The sequence below is a fragment of the Melozone crissalis genome, unplaced genomic scaffold (assembly GCF_028551555.1).
Source record: "Melozone crissalis strain CALT ecotype California unplaced genomic scaffold, PUWL_Pcris_2 ptg000016l_1, whole genome shotgun sequence".
Lineage (NCBI taxonomy): Eukaryota > Metazoa > Chordata > Aves > Passeriformes > Passerellidae > Melozone > Melozone crissalis.
In genome coordinates, this window is record NW_026535794.1 from 588,565 (window position 1) to 604,697 (window position 16,133).

Consider the following 16,133-nt stretch of genomic DNA (forward strand, 5'->3'; position numbering starts at 1 on the left):
AACAGGCCAATGGTTTCTGGATTGTATCAAACCAGTGTGGCCACAATTCCAAGGCAGGGATTGTCCCCCTGTGCTGGCCCTGCTGAGGGGCTTCAAATCCTGGGGCTGCTCTGGGCCCCTCCTGACAGGAAGACCTGGAGGGGCTGGAGCATGTCCAGGGAAGGGAATGGAGCTGGGAAGGGGCTGGAGCCCCAGGAGGGGCTGAGGGAGCTGGGCAGGGGCTGCAGAATCCCTGAGGAGCTGGGCAGGGGCTCAGCCTGGAGCAAAGGAGGCTCAGGGGCCCTTGTGGCTCTGCAGAGCTCCTGCCAGGAGGGGACAGCCCGGGGAGTTGGGCTGTGCTCCAGGGAACAGGGACAGGAGGAGAGGGAGCTTTAGGTTGGATATTGGGAAAACTCTTTCGTGGAAAGAGTGGTCAGGCATTGGAAGGGGCTGCCAGGGCAGTGGTGGATTCCCCATCCCTGAAAAGATTTTAAAGCCATGTGGATGTGGCACTTGGGGACACGGGTTTGTGGTGGCATTGGCAGTGCTGGGGACTGGCTGGACTTGACAGTCTTGAAGAGCTTTCCCAGCCTCAGTGACTCCATCCCATTCCCAAGACACGAGGGTCGCACACTCAGCTCAGGGTGACACTCTGGGCTCTGTCCTTAGACTGCTCGGTGAACAGATCCCACAGAACTCCCAGCTCCCCCTCCCTGCCCCACTGTCCCTCCATCCATCCATCATCCATCCATCACCCATCCATCCCTCCATCCATCATCCATCCATCACCCATCCATCCCTCCATCCATCATCCATCCATCATCCATCCATCCCTCCATCCATCCATCCATCCATCCATCCATCCATCCATCCCTCCATCCATCATCCATCCATCCATCATCCATCCATCCATCCATCCATCCATCCATCATCCATCCATCCATCATCCATCCATCCCTCCATCCATCCCTCCATCCATCCCTCCATCCATCATCCATCCATCCATCCATCATCCATCCATCCATCCATCCATCCATCCATCCATCCATCCATCATCCATCCACCCATCCATCATCCATCCATCCATCATCCATCCATCATCCATCCATCATCCATCCATCCCTCCATCCATCATCCATCCATCCATCCATCATCCATCCATCCATCCATCCATCCATCATCCATCCATCCATCCATCATCCATCATCCATCCATCCATCCATCATCCATCCATCCATCATCCATCCATCCATCATCCATCCATCCATCCATCATCCATCATCCATCCATCATCCATCCATCCATCCATCATCCATCCATCCATCCATCCATCATCCATCATCCATCCATCCATCCATCCATCATCCATCATCCATCCATCCATCCATCCATCCATCATCCATCCATCCATCATCCATCATCCATCCATCCATCTATCATCCATCCATCCATCCATCCACCCATCCATCCATCCATCATCCATCCATCCATCTATCATCCATCCACCCATCCATCCACCCATCCATCCATCCATCATCCATCCATCCATGCATCCATCCCTGTCCCGCTCACCGTGAGCGTGTGGTCCCTGTCCCGGTGTCCCTGCCCCGCTGTCCCTGTGTCCCGCTCCCCCTGAGGGTGTGCTCCTGGCTGTCCCTCCCTGTCCCTGTGTCCCTGCCGCGCTGTCCCTGCCCCACTCACCCTGAGCGTGTGCTCCTGGCTGTCCCTCCCTGCCCCGCTCACCCTGAGCGTGTGCTCCTGGCTGTCCCTGTCCCGCTGTCCCTGCCCCGCTGTCCCTGCCCCGCTGTCCCTGCCCTGCTTACCCTGAGCGTGTGCTCCTGGCTGTCCCCCCCTGTCCCCCCCTGTCCCTCCCTGCCCCGCTCACCCTGAGCGTGTGCTCCTGGCTGTCCCTCCCTGTCCCCCCCTGTCCCTCCCTGTCCCTCCCTGCCCCGCTCACCCTGAGCGTGTGGTCCTGGCTGCCGGTGACGAGGCGGCCGGCGGCGGCCCTCAGCGCGGTGATGGGTTTGTGGTGCGCGCACGCCACGCTGTGCGTGAGGCGGCAGCGCAGCCCCGCGGCCCCGCGGCTCAGCTCCGGCGACGGCGGCAGGCTGCTCCTGCCCGGGCCTCCTGCGGGACACACGGGCTCAGAGAGAGGGTCTGGGTGCTGGGATTTGGGGAACTGGGGCTGGGAATGGGTGGGAATCTATAAAATCAGAGGGGTTTGGGAAAGCTGCAAAAGGCAGGCCTCAGACTCAGAGACAGCAGAACTGTGAGCAGAGCTAAGCAACAGTCATGAGTTAGGTCAGCAGAAAAATTATTTAAACTGTAGAAAAAGCAAGGGCAAATAGAACAATGGCCTGTGTATTAACGTTTGTCTGAATAGCTCTCTAAGCTGCAGAAAGTTTATCTAGCAAGAAATTAAGAAGGTTGAAGCTTACTAATGGAGCTCTGTGCGTTGTGTTTTAAGGCTTACAAGCAGGTATTGGATTTGAAATAAGCAAGCATTGTTTAACCAAAGGTACGTGTGCTTATGGTGGTTGGATAGAACTACTGCCAATGTGCTTTTGCTTTGTGTGATTGGTTAAGAAGCTTATAAAGTAAGTAGTAACATTAAGTTTTTTGGTCTGCTGCCTGGATTGTGAGCTGCTGGCATCTTCCCATTGTCATAACCATGTAACGAGAGTGATGCTGAAAAATAAACAGCTCGAGGCACTTTCCATAGCAGCCCCATCTCGTTCGTGGTCTACAAATAACCCCCCTGCCAGCGTCAGGAATGCAGCTGAGAACAACTGTGCTAAGGACAGCTGAGTGAGGGCCTCAACAGCATCAGAGAATTCCAGACTGGTTTGGAATGGAAGAGCCCTTAAAGCCCATCCAGTCCCACACCCCACCTGCCAGGGTGCCCAGCACAGGGAGCTCCCTCAGCTCAGCACTGCTCTGGGTGTTCTGGAGCAGTTACCACCAAAGCTGAAGGGGCTGTGAGGAGGAGGAAGGCTCAGCTGCAGGGAGGGGAAGGCAGGGGCCCAGGGCACTGCACTGACATTCCAACACTGCTCACCTCGGAACTGCAGGTGGTTCAGGGCCGTGTGTGTCTCCAGAGAGAAGAAATCCAAGGAGCCGTTCAGGCGGGCAGCCACGATCCTGAGGGACAGATGTGGGGCTGAGAGAGGCTCCTCCCTGATCCCCAAACCTGGGGACACCCCCAGGCCAAGCACAGACCCCCCACCCCCGGGAGGGGGCTGCACAGAGCTGGGCTGGGACACTGGACACAGCTCTGAATGGAATGGACAATGGCAGTGCCTCTGAACTGGACACAGCTCTGGATGGAATGGACAGTGGCAGTGCCTCTGAACTGGACACAGCTCTGAATGGACAATGGCAGTGCCTCTGAACTGGACACAGCTCTGAATGGAATGGACAGTGGCAGTGCCTCTGAACTGGACACAGCTCTGAATGGACAATGGCAGTGCCTCTGAACTGGACACAGCTCTGAATGGACAGTGGCAGTGCCTCTGCACTGGACACAGCTCTGAATGGAATGGACAGTGGCAGTGCCTCTGAACTGGACACAGCTCTGAATGGAATGGACAGTGGCAGTGCCTCTGAACTGGACACAGCTCTGAATGGACAATGGCAGTGCCTCTGAACTGGACACAGCTCTGAATGGACAATGGCAGTGCCTCTGAACTGGACACAGCTCTGAATGGAATGGACAATGGCAGTGCCTCTGAACTGGACACAGCTCTGAATGGACAGTGGCAGTGCCTCTGCACTGGACACAGCTCTGAATGGAATGGACAGTGGCAGTGCCTCTGAACTGGACACAGCTCTGAATGGACAATGGCAGTGCCTCTGAACTGGACACAGCTCTGAACGGACAGTGGCAGTGCCTCTGAACTGGACACAGCTCTGAATGGAATGGACAATGGCAGTGCCTCTGAACTGGACACAGCTCTGAATGGACAGTGGCAGTGCCTCTGAACTGGACACAGCTCTGAATGGAATGGACAATGGCAGTGCCTCTGAACTGGACACAGCTCTGAATGGACAATGGCAGTGCCTCTGAACTGGACACAGCTCTGGATGGAATGGACAGTGGCAGTGCCTCTGCACTGGACACAGCTCTGAATGGAATGGACAGTGGCAGTGCCTCTGAACTGGACACAGCTCTGGATGGAATGGACAATGGCAGTGCCTCTGCACTGGACACAGCTCTGAATGGACAGTGGCAGTGCCTCTGAACTGGACACAGCTCTGAATGGAATGGACAATGGCAGTGCCTCTGAACTGGACACAGCTCTGAATGGACAGTGGCAGTGCCTCTGCACTGGACACAGCTCTGAATGGAATGGACAGTGGCAGTGCCTCTGAACTGGACACAGCTCTGAATGGACAATGGCAGTGCCTCTGAACTGGACACAGCTCTGAACGGACAGTGGCAGTGCCTCTGCACTGGACACAGCTCTGAATGGACTGGACAGTGGCAGTGCCTCTGAACTGGACACAGCTCTGAATGGACTGGACAGTGGCAGTGCCTCTGAACTGGACACAGCTCTGAATGGACAGTGGCAGTGCCTCTGCACTGGACACAGCTCTGAATGGAATGGACAGTGGCAGTGCCTCTGAACAGCAGTGACCCAAATGTGTCCCAGCCCTTGACATTCAGCTACTGACATCACTGAGGGCTGAAGAAGTGGCTGCTGGAGCATTCCTGGAGCCAGGAAAGCTGGTGAGGGGTGGATTCTCAGAGGATTAGGCTGGATGTGAGATTGGATAGCAAGAAAAGGTGGTTGGGCACTGAATGGGCTCCCCTGGGAATGGTGACAGCCCCAACCCTGCCAGAGCTCAGGAGTGCTTGGACAAAGCTCTCGGGCACAGGGTGGGGTGGTTGGGGTGTCTTGGGCAGGGCCAGGAGTTGGACTCCATGATCCCTGGGGGCCCTTCCAGCTCAGGACACTCCACGACACTGATTCCAGGGAAGAGACATCCCAGCTGAGCCTCTGCTGCCAGGAGCTGCCGTGGAGGTTGGGGCTGGGATCTCCCAGCACCTGCACAAGGAGTCACCTGTTGCTGAGGAAGACGAGGGCGGTGATGCCGGATTGTCCTTCGTCATTGCTGCTGCGGAGGGTCCCCTCGATGGCATCCCACACCTGGGAGAGGAGGGGGCACAGGGGTCTGGGATCCTGAACAGCTCTGTGTGCTGGGATCCTGAACAGCTCTGTGTGCCCTGCTCCTGGCCCCTGAGCTGAGTGAGGTCACAGCTCCCTGTGCCGTGCCGCCAGGCTGTGTGACCTCCTGCTTCCCATTGCTGTGTCCCTGCTCCTCATCTCCACCTCCTGTTACTGCATCCCTGCTCCTCATCTCCACCTCTCATTACTGCAACCCTGCTCATCTCCACCCTCCTGTTACTGCATCCCATCTCCACCTGTTACTGTGTCCCTGTTCTTCATCTCCACCCTCCCGTTACTGTGTCCCTGTTCCTCCTCTCCACCTCGCTGTTACTGTGTCCCTACTCCTGACCTCCACCCTCCTGTTACTGTGTCCCTGTTCTTCATCTCCACCCTCCCGTTACTGTGTCCCTGTTCCTCATCTCCACCTTCCCCTCGGTGTCCCTGCTCCCCTCCACCTCCCATTATTGTGTCCCCACTCCTCACCTCCAGCTTCCCGTTGCTCCTGCCAGCCACGATGAGGTTCCCCTGCAGCTCCAGGCTCCAGATGGAGCTCTCCAGGTCCCCTCCCCAGGACGGCGGGGGTGAGGGTTTGTCGCAGCTCTCGTCCCCGCCGCAGCCGCCCTCGTCCCCACCGCAGGCCGGGGCACGGCCGCCGCTCCCGCAGAGCCCGGCGGGGCCGTGCGGGGCCGGGAGCCCCGGGAAGGCGCCGTTCCTGCAGCCGGAGCCGCCGTGCTCCTCGTACACCTTCCCCACCAGGCTGCTGAAGTCGTAGCCCGAGTCCCTGCGGCGCGCGCCCACCGCCCGCAGCCGCGGCTCCGGCTCGGCCTTGGCGCGCTCCAGGAAGTTGGTGTCGATCAGGGAGGTCAGGTCGGGCTGGTCGCAGAACAGGGGCGGCTGCGGGGGCCCCAGCAGCCGTTTCAGCTGGTGGCTGCTCTCAAAGGAGTCCTCCAGGCCGTTCTTGCCGTCCGGGCTGGCGTCCCAGCCCTCCTGGTAGTCGAAGATGCCGCTGCTGTCCCTGCGCAGCCTGCAAGGAGGGACAGAGCTGAGCCCCTGGCTGTGGGCTGCCTCCCGGGAGCACCGTGGGGACATGGGGACACGGCCAGGCCGTACCTGGGCTTGGGGATGACGGTGAGGCAGTCGCCCGTCTGCGCGTCCCACACGCGGATCTGGCCCACCAGGCAGCAGCTCACCAGCAGCATCCCGTCACTGGCCAGGCACTCGATGTCCTGTGGGGGACAAGGACAAGCACAGCTCAGTGGGGCACCACCGAGGCCTCTGTGTCCTGAGCGCAGCCTGGTGAGGGTGCAGAACTGCAGGGATGATGGACTCCGTGTCAAAGCTGGCTGCTTTAGGAGCTGAGGGACGGTGAGGACATGGATGTCCCTGGCAGTGCCCAAGGCCAGGTTGGACAGGGCTTGGAGCAACCTGGGACAGTGGAAGGTGTCCCTGCCATGGCAGGGGTGGCACTGGATGAGTTTCAAGGTCCCTTTCAACCCAAACCAAAATTCTGGAATTCCAGGATCTCTGCCCAGAGCCCTCAGTGTGCACTGCTGCAAACCCAACAGACTCCATCTGTCTTGCCTTCCCTAAAAAATCCATTCCAGTTTGAAGGCAGGATCAGGAGCAGAGACACAGCTTTGCTGGGAGACACTGCAAACTCATCTGTGGGAATGCCCAAGAGCTTTGTTTCATCTCAGAACAGGAAGAATCCCAGACTCACCCTGGCTGGAAAATCCCTCCCTGAGTCACACCTGTGACTGATCCCCCCTTTGTCACCCAGCCCAGAGCCCCAGTGCCACGTGCAGAGCCCCGAGTGCCACATCCAGAGCCCCAGTGCCACGTGCAGAGCCCCGAGTGCCCCATCCAGCTGTCCCCTGGAGCTCAGCAATGTGGACAATGTGGAGCCATCCCAGCAAAGCAGGGAATGGAAGCCAGAGGCGGTGATGGTGGGAAGTGCAGCCAGCCAGCCCCAGGAGGAGACAGCGCGCGCTGCAGGAATTTCACGCCCCAATAACCTTTCCTGAGGTATTTATTGCCAAGCTGGACGTACCATGAGGTGTCCCCTGAGGACCAGGGGCACGATCTCAGTCTCGGGGGGCGAGTAGCCGTAGTCGTCGCAGGGCAGGTCCCCGCGGCGCCGCCGGCCCGGCCCGTTCTGCCCGTAGTTCTTGGGGCACAGCACCCGGTACAGGCAGAACAGCAGCAGCACCAGCAGGATGCCCGATGCCAGGCCCAGGGCAGCCACCCTGGGGACACACACAGAGACAAGAAGGTAAGGAAATAAATTCCAGTTTCTAGTCCACGGATAGATTTGGGAAGTTCTGTGCCAGGATTACTCATATGCTGGTCTGTTTCTCAGCTGAGAAGGCTTTTCAACAAATTACAGAGATTTGTTGTAAATTAAGGGGAGTTTAATGGCAAAATTACAATTTCCCCATTACAAGATTTTGAGGCTTTTCAGTAAGGAAAGTAATGAGCAACTAAGATTTTAAGAAAACACCAGCTGGGGATGGGATAACAGTGTGTTCAGCACGTGCAGATTCAGGCAGGGGTTGTGAGCTGTTCTCTCCACAGAGAGGGAAGCTCCTTGCACCAGAGTTTGATCTGATCCCCAATAAATCATTATCAAATTATATTCAGGTGGTTGCTGGATCCTTGGAAGTGTCCAAGGCCAGGTTGGACAGGAGCACCCTGGGATGGTGGAAGGTGTCCCTGCCATGGCACAGAGTGGGACTGGATTTGTTTTAAGTCCCTTTTGGGTCCCTTCCAACCCAGACCATTCTGGGCTTCTACGAAATCACATTTCAAACTGACCTTCTGTCCTGGTCACCCTGTATTGCTGCAGGAGCCCTAAGGGCCTCCATGCACAGCCTGCTCTCAGTGATGGGAAAGTGCCAGGATGCACCAATTTCCCTTTGCACTGGAGCACCCCCAGCCCCCTGAGCTGCTGCTTTGCACTGGAGCATCCCCAGCCCCCTGAGCTGCTGCTTTGCACTGGAGCATCCCCAGCCCCCTGAGCTGCTCCTCTGCACTGGAGCATCCCCAGCCCCCTGAGCTGCTGCTTTGCACTGGAGCATCCCCAGTCCCCTGAGCTGCTCCTCTGCACTGGAGCATCCCCAGCCCCCTGAGCTGCTGCTTTGCACTGGAGCATCCCCAGCACCCTGAGCTGCTGCTTTGCACTGGAGCACCCCCAGCTGCTGCTTTGAACTGGAGCATCCCCAGCCCCCTGAGCTGCTGCTTTGCACTGGAGCACCCCCAGCCCCCTGAGCTGCTGCTTTGCACTGGAGCCCCCCCAGCTCTGGCACTGCAGCCTCAGGAGCTGTCTGCTCTCCCAGCAGAAGGAGCAGAGCCCCGCGGGGCTGGGGCAGGCCCAGACAGACACGGTACTTGTAGAGGGTGACGTCCTGGTGGCCGCGGGGCTGCGCGCCGCGCTCGGGCCGCGGGGCCGGGTCCAGGAAGGGCTGCGAGCGCCGCGCCTCCTGCGGGTGCCGCATCTCCAGCGCCTCCTGCGGCTTCAGGTACAGCGTCACGGGGATGGCCGGCAGGATGCTGATGTACCTGCGGGCACAGGGACAGCGGCTCAGGAGGGGCACGAGGGACAGGCAGCCACGGCAGGGATCAGGGTGCCTTCAGTGTGTAAATTCAGGTGCTCTGAAATAAAGGTCTCCTTGAAATATTCTCCTCTAAAGCTATTCGCCAGGTTTTAACCCTTCAAAGAGCCAACAGAAATGAAGCCTGATGAGATCAAGTGGATCCCATGAATTTAAGCCTGGTTTCCTGTGTGCTGCAGGCTGGGAGGTCTCACCCAGCAGCTCCTTCAGCTCAGCTGTCTTTTCCTCACATGTACCATTTCCATCCCTTACAGATGGTTGTATCAGACAGCTGTGGAATTACTGAGGTTGGAAAAACCCTCTGATACATTGAGTCTGCTCCCACAGCACTGCCAAGGCCACCACTAACCCATGTGCCCAAACCCCACATGCACAGGGCTTTTAAATCCCTCCAGGGATGGGGACTCCACTACTGCCCTGGCAGCTGTGCCAGGGCCAGAGAACCCTTCTGGGGAAGGACTCTTCCCAGTATCCACCCTGACCCTCCCCTGGAAACCCCTGAGGCCGTTCCTTCTGCTCCTGTCCCTGTTCCCTGGCGCACAGCCTGACCCCCTGACTGTCCCCTCCTGTCAGGAGCTGTGCAGAGCCACAAGGGCCCCCTGAGCCTCCTTTTCTTGTTTTGCATGTTTGAAAACTTCAATTCCAGGATGAAGACAGAAGACACCGAGCACTCAAACCACCCAGGAGCAGAGCGGAACCACCCTGATTCCCAGAGGAGCAGCCCCGGAGGGTTTGTGAGCTCTGCCCACCCCAGGGGCCCCGCTCAGCAGCTCCTCCCGCACACACAGCTGGGATGAGCCCCATGGAAGCGGGTTGTGCGAGTTGGGAGCACCAAGGACAGAAGCAAGACAAACCCTTGGGCTCAGCTGCCAGCTCCCCGTGCCAGCGGCACCCCATGCCAGCCCACTGCACTTGCCTCTTGGCCAGGGTGATGTTGTAGTAGCTGAAGAGGGCGGGCCAGTGCCTGAAGGAAAGCTTCCTCCAGATCTCCTCATCCTCGGCTCCCCAGGTGACCTGTGCCTCCGTTCCCAGCTCCAGCTGCCCGGTGGCCCTGCCCTCGGGGCCCCAGGGCTGCCGCTCGGGCTCCAGCCGCGCCTTGGGCTCCGTGCGGTTCTCGGGCAGCTGCACGGGCTCCGAGGGGAACACGGACAGGGCCAGCTTGGGGTCCCCGGCGGGCAGGACCCCGCCGGGAACGGGCATGGCGGGCAGGCCCGCGTCCCCCAGGGGACTCTGCTCCGTCACCTGCGACGTGAGGTAGGTGCGGAGCCCGGCGGGGTCGGTGTACAGCAGGATTCCGATCCAGATCACTGTGCCGGCCTGTGCGGGGAGAGACAGCTTAGTGTCACTGCACTGTCCCCTGCCCTCAGTGTCACTGCATTGTCACCTGCCCTCAGTGTCACCTCCCTGTCCCCTGCCCTCAGTGTCACTGCATTGTCCCCTGCCTGTGCAGGGTGAGAGACAGCTTAGTGTCACTGCACTGTCCCCTGCCCTCAGTGTCACTGCACTGTCCCCTGCCCTCAGTGTCACTGCATTGTCACCTGCCCTCAGTGTCACTGCACTGTCCCCTGCCCTCAGTGCCGCTGCCCTGTTCCCTGCCCTTCAGATCACTGCTCTGTCCCCCTGCCTGTGCAGTCCCTCTGGCAGTGTGTGTGCCATCCCAGCTCTCTGTGTGCCCCCCTGGCAGTTTCTGTACCCTCCCAGCAGTGTGTGTGCCATCCCTGGCAGTCTCTGTGCCCCCCTGGCAGTCCCTGTGCCCCCCTGTCTCTCTCTGTGTGCCCCCCTGGCAGTCTCTGTGCCCCCCTGGCAGTGTGTGTGCCCCCGTCTCTCTCTGTGTGCCCCCCCAGCAGTGTGTGTACCCCCTGGCAGTGTGTGTGCCCCCGTCTCTCTCTGTGTGCCCCCACGTACCATGATGAGGCGCTGTGCCAGGCGGGTGCGGGCGAAGAAGTAGATGACGCGCAGGCGCTTGGGCAGGCGCAGGTTGCGCAGCGAGGACGGCTGCAGGGTGATGGTGTGGGGGGTGATGGGGTGGGGGCCGTGCGGGGCCATGGCGTGCGGGGCGTGCGGCACCGCCGGGCGCAGCGGCCGCGCGCGGCACGGGGGCCTGGCCGGGCACGACTCGGGGGGCAGGCGCTTGTTCAGGTCAGCCAGCTGCAACAGAGAGAGAGGGCAGGGGTGAGGGGCTGCTCCCGTGCCAAGGGGACCCTGGGAGCTGGCAGGGACCCCTGGGGAGGGACTGTGCCCCCAGGGTCAGGGGTGACTCCTCGGTGCCTCCTCCCAGCCCATTTACCCCAAGCAGCACATTGACAGACCCAGGGAATCACGGAATGGTTGGGATGAAGGGACCCTAAAGTCCACCCCATCCCACCCCTGCCATGGCAGGGACACCTTCCCCTGTCCCAGGGACACCTCCCATCGTCCCAGGCTGCTCCCAGCCCTGTCCAGCCTGGCCCTGGGCACTGCCAGGGATCCAGGGGCAGCCACGGCTGCTCTGGGCACTCTGTGCCAGGGCCTGCCCACCCTCACAAAGCTCTTCCTAATGTCCAATGAAAACCTTCTCTCTGTCAGTTTGAAGACATCCCCCCTTAACCTGTCCAACATCTCTCCTCATCTTTCTTGTGGCTCCCTTCAAGTCCTGGAAGGCCACAAGCAGGTCTCTAGGCTTTCCATCCCCAGGCTGTGTAAACCCAATTCTCTGAGCTTTTCCTCACAGCAGAGCTGCTCCATCCCTCTAATCCATTTGATGCCTCCTCTGGATTTGCTCCCACAGCTCCATGTCCTTCCTAAGAGTGCCTTTTCCCACAAGTGCTCTGTTCCCAAATCCCTGTATGTGTAACCAAGCATGTACAGAACCAGAACTGTAACAGCTCAGGATGAGAGTTAAGCTGACCAGGGAAAGTTTAGGGTAAATATTAGGAAAAATTTCTTCCTGGAATGGGCTGCCCAGCCCCGGCACAGCTGCCCAGAACAGGGGCAGAGTCCCTATTCCTGGGGGGATTTAACAGCCACGAGGATGTGGCACTCGGGGACAGGGACAGTGGTGGTGCTGGGGACTGGTTAAAGGCCCTTCTGAGCTCGGTGAGTCCGTGACTCTGTCCTTTTCCCCTTTCAGGAGTGGGATGCTGGGGCTGTGCCCCCCTCCTGCCCCGGGCCGTGCCCCTCGCCCACCCCCCGGGCCGTGCCCCTCGCCCACCTCCATGCGGCGGATGTCGATGGACAGCACGGTGGTGAAGAAGAACATCTGCAGGAAGAAGTCCGACACCAGCCCCACCACGGCAAAGAGGCAGAACTCCTGTGCGAGGGTGGGACAGGGATCAGCTCCCCTGCCCCTCAGAGCGAGGGAAGCCAGCAGTGCCTCACTGATAACCCTGGGATCCACCCCTGGTGCTGGCTCACAGCCCAGGGCTGGGGGAGCCCGTGTGAGAACCCAAGGTATTTATTCTAATTCACATTCTTTCTTCTCTTTGGCCACAATCCATCTCTGCTCCCAGGGAGCAAGGGACAGGATGAGAGGAAAGGGCCTCAGGTTGTGCCAGGGGAGATGTAGATTAGAAATGAGGGAAATTTCTTCCCCAGAAGGGGCTGCTAGGCACTGGAACTGCCCAGGGCAGGGGTGCAGTGCCCGTGCCTGGAGGGATTTTACAGCTGTGCGGCACTGGGGGACATGGGCGAGTGGTGGCAGTGCTGGGGACAGTTGGACTTGATGGTCCCAAGGCTTTTCCAGCCCAGCCAGTTCCCTGGCTGTGTGAGCAGCTGCCAGGGCCTCCCTGCCGTGCTCAGGCTCTGTCCTGCAGCCCCTCTCACCTGGATGGCCGGGACCAGGGTGAAGTACCCGATGAGGATGATGCCCAGCTCCGTGGCCATGTTCTTCATGATGGACCAGCTCTCATTGCTCAGGCCTGGGGGAGGGCAGGGACAGGTCAGGGCAGCCTCTTCACTGTGCCTCACATGGACACAGCCAGAGGAGCAGCACTTCCCCTCCCCAAAACCAGGAATCTACAGGCAACAGGCCCAAAAGGCCCTTCCAGGCTAAAACTCCTGAGTGCAAAGGCCCACTGGAGTTCTGGGTCCTGTTTCCCATCTAGGATCCAAACCACTTGTATTTCCAAAACTAAAATCAGCATCACTCTAGAATCTCCCTGATGTTTAGAAACAGCTTTGAAGACTGCAAATCCCATTTATCCATGGTGTGAGCACACTCAAATCCTTCCACAGGCACAGAGCATTCATAGAACGGAAAAGACAATTTAATTTTGTCACACATTCAGGGGAATTTTGCAGGACCTGTGTTCTGCACTTCTGATATCCATGACCTGAGGGCAGTGCTCAGTATCCACACCAGGAGATCCAGCTCTCCCCTACCAATATTTTTTTGTATTTATTTAGCCTGTTTTGTTCAACAATCCCAAAAAGCAGTGCCCACAAGAACAGCATTGTTCCTGGAATTCCAAACAAAAGGCTGTACAAGTCACCTTGTTTCCTTCCCAGACCTGAGTGAGACCATTCCCAGCCCGTCTCTCTCACTTTTCCCTTTCCCAGCCCCTGGCTCTCCCCATTTTCCCTTTCCCAGCCCCTGTCTCTCCCAGCCCCTGTCTCTCCCATTTCCCCTCTCCCAGCCCCTGTCTCTCCCATTTCCCCTCTCCCAGCCCCTGCCTCTCCCATTTTCCCCTCTCCCAGCCCCTGCCTCTCCCATTTTCCCCTCTCCCAGCCCCTGTCTCTCCCATTTCCCCTCTCCCAGCCCCTGTCTCTCCCATTTTCCCCTCTCCCAGCCCCTGGCTCTCCCATTTCCCCTCTCCCAGCCCCTGTCTCTCTCTCACTTTTCCCTCTCCCAGCCCCTGTCTCTCTCTCACTTTTCCCTCTCCCAGCCCCTGTCTCTCTCCCATTTCCCCTCTCCCAGCCCCTGGCTCTCCCATTTCCCCTCTCCCAGCCCCTGGCTCTCCCATTTCCCCTCTCCCAGCCCCTGTCTCTCCCATTTCCCCTCTCCCAGCCCCTGTCTCTCCCATTTCCCCTCTCCCAGCCCCAGGGCAGGAGCCCACCTTGGGCAATGCGCAGCTTCACCTCCAGGTCCACGGGCGTGGACACCACGGACTTGGTGAGCACCAGCACGTTCTCCAGGCCAATCACCACCACCAGGTATGGGAATATCTCTCTGGGGAGACAGAGGCACAGCTGAGGAGGGGTCCAGCAGCAGGGCCAGACAAGCCAAGGCACGCTCTGTCCAGCTATATCGGTAATATTGCAATACAACAGTGACCCTGCCAGCAGCGTGCCCAGCCCCACAGGAGCTGCTTGCAGCACACTGAGTGAACTGCCCAGGTGTGCCCCAGCTGTGCCCCTGGCAGGGCTGGCACGTACCCGCCGTTGAGCGTGGGCGTGAGGCCGAACAGGGTGCAGAGCCCCACGGACATGAGCAGGGAGCTGAGCACCGTCACCACTGCTGCCAGAGCCAGGCCCCACTTGGACTTCACCATGTCGATCTTGCCTGCAAAAAAGAGCCCAAACAGGTCAGCAGGGACAGCACGTGGTGTGGACACACAGACGGGGACAGATGGACACAGAGGGGGACAGCACGGTCATCCTGACCAGACCCAGCAGGGCACAGGACACCCCAGCCCAGAGGGGAGGCACTGCAGTGTCTGAAAGGAAATTAAAGTATTGCAGTGTCTGAAATTAAATTAAAGTACTGCAGTGTCTGAAAGGAAATTAAAGTATTGCAGTGTCTGAAATTAAATTAAAGTACTGCAGTGTCTGAAAGGAAATTAAAGTATTGCAGTGTCTGAAATTAAATTAAAGTACTGCAGGGTCTGAAATGCAGGTACTGCAGTGTCTGAAATTAAATTTGAGTACTGCAGTGTTTGAAATGAAATTAAAGTACTATAGTGTCTGAAATGCAGGTACTGCAGTGTCTGAAATTAAATTAATGTACTGCAGTGTCTGAAATGCAGGTACTGTAGTGTCTGAAATGAAATTAAAGTACTGCAGTGTCTGAAATGCAATTAAAGTATTGCAGTGTCTGAAATGCAATTAAAGTTCTGCAGTGTCTGAAATTAAATTTGAGTACTGCAGTGTTTGAAATGAAATGAAAGTACTATAGTGTCTGAAATGCAGGTACTGCAGTGTCTGAAATGAAATTAAAGTACTGCAGTGTCTGAAATGCAGGTACTGCACTGCTCATGTCTGAAATGCAGGTACTGCAGTGCCTGAAATGAAATGTAGAAATTTTAAAATTTGACACATTTTTGGTTTTTCGGATCAGAATGAAAAACCCAAAAAGGTGAATTTTTAAGAAAAATAATTATTTTGAGAAAAAGTTGCTTCAGAGAAGGCAGAATCCATGTTCTCCATCATGTGTAGGCCACCAATCTGGACCTGCCCAGCTAGCTTGGGGAACTGGGCACGTGGCTGTTTTCTGGGCAGAGATCCAGAACAAGTCTGGAATGCAGCTCCCACAGCCCCCCAGGACAGGGTGGGACAGGGGACAGTGCTGCTCACAGCTCACACCTGTCCCAGCACTGCACCAAACTGAAATGTGGCCAGAGAGGTCTAAACCCACCAGCTCAGAACATGATCTGTCTGGTAATGGATGAAACAAACTGGGAAAAAAGGCATTGCTGTGGCACCTGAGGGTGCCCAAGACAGAAAACACCTTGGAAGGTACCAAAGAATTATGGAATAGTTTGGGCTGGAAGGGACTTTAAAGGAGTCTATCCACTACCCCAGGCCTTGGACCCTTCCAGGGATGGGGAAAGGAATCACAAGGAATAAATAACAGCACTCTGGCTGAGAGGGGCAAACGAGCAGGACTCAGGCAAACAGCTTTTAACCCTCTCCATGCCAGCTCAGGGCAGAACTCCACCACCACCTCTCCTGCTGAACCGGGAGGTGCTACAGACACCACCTGCACCCCGAGCCCACCCCAGGGCCCAACCTACGTGTGGAGAAGTAGATGTAGGCGAAGAGGATGATGTAGGTGGTGACGAGCGGGATGAGCTCGGCGATGCCGATCTCCTCCTTGAAGTGCACGTGCACCACGCTCTCCTCCCGCAGGCTGCAGTTGGGGCTGGGGTGCAGCAGCTTCAGCCGCGAGCGCAGGCTGCTCAGGAACCTGGGGACAGCGGTGCTGTGCTGTGATTCCAGGCTTTATCCAGAACCCCGGGTCCCTCCCAGGTGTGTCAGCCACCTCTCCTTTCCCCTCCCAGCACTGTCTGTCAGTCCTGGAATCCCAGAATTGGCAGATCCAAAGGACGCCCTCTACCCCTGGGGGGCATTGGGCCATCCAGGTGTCCTTTGTCCCTTGTCCCTCCCCTCCTGTCCCCGCTTGGTGGCTCCCTACCCCTTCCCTGCCCCTCTCCCCGGGGTTAAAGGAGCAGCAACC

The 16,133-nt window shown here is 57.9% G+C and overlaps 1 protein-coding gene across 1 annotated transcript in view; it reads right to left on the reverse strand.

The window, feature by feature from the left end:
• The window catches only part of SCAP (SREBF chaperone), a 59,812-nt gene that overhangs the window by 2,244 nt on the left and 41,435 nt on the right, over positions 1 to 16,133 (reverse strand). Inside the window, exons 7-20 of the mRNA XM_054273153.1 lie at positions 15,691 to 15,863; positions 14,114 to 14,240; positions 13,795 to 13,907; positions 12,563 to 12,657; positions 11,952 to 12,050; positions 10,667 to 10,909; positions 9,678 to 10,078; positions 8,538 to 8,708; positions 7,201 to 7,396; positions 6,261 to 6,376; positions 5,634 to 6,174; positions 5,044 to 5,129; positions 3,038 to 3,120; positions 1,937 to 2,106 (exon numbers count right to left, since the gene is read on the reverse strand). Coding sequence (XP_054129128.1) covers positions 1,937 to 2,106; positions 3,038 to 3,120; positions 5,044 to 5,129; positions 5,634 to 6,174; positions 6,261 to 6,376; positions 7,201 to 7,396; positions 8,538 to 8,708; positions 9,678 to 10,078; positions 10,667 to 10,909; positions 11,952 to 12,050; positions 12,563 to 12,657; positions 13,795 to 13,907; positions 14,114 to 14,240; positions 15,691 to 15,863 — 2,614 coding nt within the window. The remainder of the gene's footprint in view (positions 1 to 1,936; positions 2,107 to 3,037; positions 3,121 to 5,043; positions 5,130 to 5,633; positions 6,175 to 6,260; positions 6,377 to 7,200; positions 7,397 to 8,537; positions 8,709 to 9,677; positions 10,079 to 10,666; positions 10,910 to 11,951; positions 12,051 to 12,562; positions 12,658 to 13,794; positions 13,908 to 14,113; positions 14,241 to 15,690; positions 15,864 to 16,133) is intronic.